The sequence below is a fragment of the Myotis davidii genome, unplaced genomic scaffold, assembly GCF_000327345.1.
Source record: "Myotis davidii unplaced genomic scaffold, ASM32734v1 scaffold355, whole genome shotgun sequence".
Classification (NCBI taxonomy): domain Eukaryota; kingdom Metazoa; phylum Chordata; class Mammalia; order Chiroptera; family Vespertilionidae; genus Myotis; species Myotis davidii.
This window is the reverse complement of record NW_006286818.1, coordinates 435001-436800: the sequence shown is the minus strand read 5'-3', so window position 1 is coordinate 436800 and position 1800 is coordinate 435001. Positions and strand designations below refer to the sequence as shown.

Genomic DNA, 1800 nt, shown 5'->3' with positions numbered 1-1800 from the left:
TGGGGTGCACACACAGTGGCAGGAGACTTGACCTTGGGGGAGACACACAATACAATACACAGATCATGTGTTCTACAAGTGTGTACGTGAAACCTATATAAGTTTATTAACCAACTAGAGGCTCAGTGCATGAAATTCATGCAAGAGTAGGCCTTCCTTTCCTGGCTGCCGGCACTGGCTTCCCTCCCAGAGAGAGGCCCTGCCCACCCACCATAGCCTGCTGGTTAGTGGCCTGGGCCTCCCTCTTCGGGGTGATCATGGGGCAATGACCAGGCCCCTGACCAATTGCACTGCACCCGCCTCGGCTGGCCTGGCGCCGCTGGGTGTCTAATTAGCGCATTATGCTTTTATTATTATAGATGTCACCTAAATAAATTCAATTAAAAAAATTTGCCCTAACTGATTTGGCCCATCGACTGAAGGGTCCCGGGTTTGATTCTGGACAAGGGCACAGGCCCGGGTTGCTGCTCCATCCCCAGTATGGGGCATGCAGGAGGCAGCCGATCAATGATTCTCATCATTGATGCTTCTATCTCTCTCCCTCTCCCTTCCTCTCAGAAATCAATTTAAAAAATAAATAAATAGAATAAAAAGAAAAAGTCTTAAATTTTTTTTTTTAATATTGTATAAGCCTTGGCCCGATGGTTCAGCCTCATCCCGTGCATCACAATGTTGTGGGTATAATTCCTGGTCAGGGCACACGCCCAGGTTGCTGGTTCGATCCCTGGTCTCGGATCGATGTTTCTCTGTCCCGTCCTTTCTCCCTAAACACCAATAGGCACATATCCTCGGGTGAGGGTTAAAAAGCTTTCTGAAGGTGGTACAAGCCTGGAGACCACAAGCAGCCACCGGCCCCTGGCCAACTGCAGAACGCCGGCCACGCACCACGCCCGCCGGTGGGCCCGCAAGCACCCTCCCACCCGCTCCGGCAGGAGCCCGAGGCCTCAGGCCGCCTCTGGGTCTGACTGGCTCCCCGAACTCCAGCGCCTGCTCACGACCGACCGCATCTGAGGCTGGCTTCCTCACCTGACCCAAACCTGCTGCCCCTCTCCCAGCGGAAACAGAGCGAGACGCTAGCTGCAAGAGGCTTCGCCATTTAGACCCACGGCGCAGGGGGTGGCGGCTTTACTGCCATTTGGTGAACGGGCTGGCTGGGGCTCTGCTTTAGGGGAGCCTGGCTTGCACCCCCTGATCCTCACAGTCTCCCCTCAGTGCTGAGAAAACAGCATGAGGAAGAGGGACTGTTTGGCCACAAACAGACAAACCACCTCTCCCCGCATCCACAGAGGATTCCCTAGGCACCCCTGGGGGCGTACTCGCCTGCTGCTCCATCCCAGATTGGGGCGGAGGGGAGACAGGGAGGGAGGGCTGGCAGTCACTGCTCCTGTCACCGTCACCGTCACCATCACCGTGCAGCGATCTTGGCCAGAAAAGAGCCCGCAGTGTCGCCACTTACGCGACGCGTCTCCCACACGGTGGTTCCTCTCCGAGCAGCCGGCCCTTGCTGCATCAGCTCAGACGTGTATGTGTAAGGCTCCCCTTGCAGCTGCCCACAGACAACCTCTATGTCCGCCATTAGGGAACGAGGTAAATAAGTGAGAGCACATCCATTCTATTTAACACCAGGCAAAGGATGAAGCAGGGTTAGATGTGCGTGTAAATGAGGTAGGTTTCTGTGACGGCCTCTAGGACAGTGCTAAGAACAAGTCATATGTGGGAGAGTGTATATAGTATGTTTTTGGTTTTGTTTGTTTGGTGAATCCTCACCCGAGGATATTTTTCCATTGATTTTAGAGAGAG

General features: G+C 54.2%; 1 protein-coding gene across 1 annotated transcript in view; it reads right to left on the bottom strand.

Moving 5' to 3' along the window:
- The window catches only part of TRIM29 (tripartite motif containing 29), a 56671-nt gene extending 55095 nt beyond the window's left edge, over window positions 1-1576 (bottom strand). The window contains 1 exon segment of the mRNA XM_015560625.1: window positions 1457-1576. Within this exon segment, the coding sequence (XP_015416111.1) occupies window positions 1457-1576 (120 nt within the window).
- Between the last annotated feature and the right edge of the window lie 224 nt (window positions 1577-1800).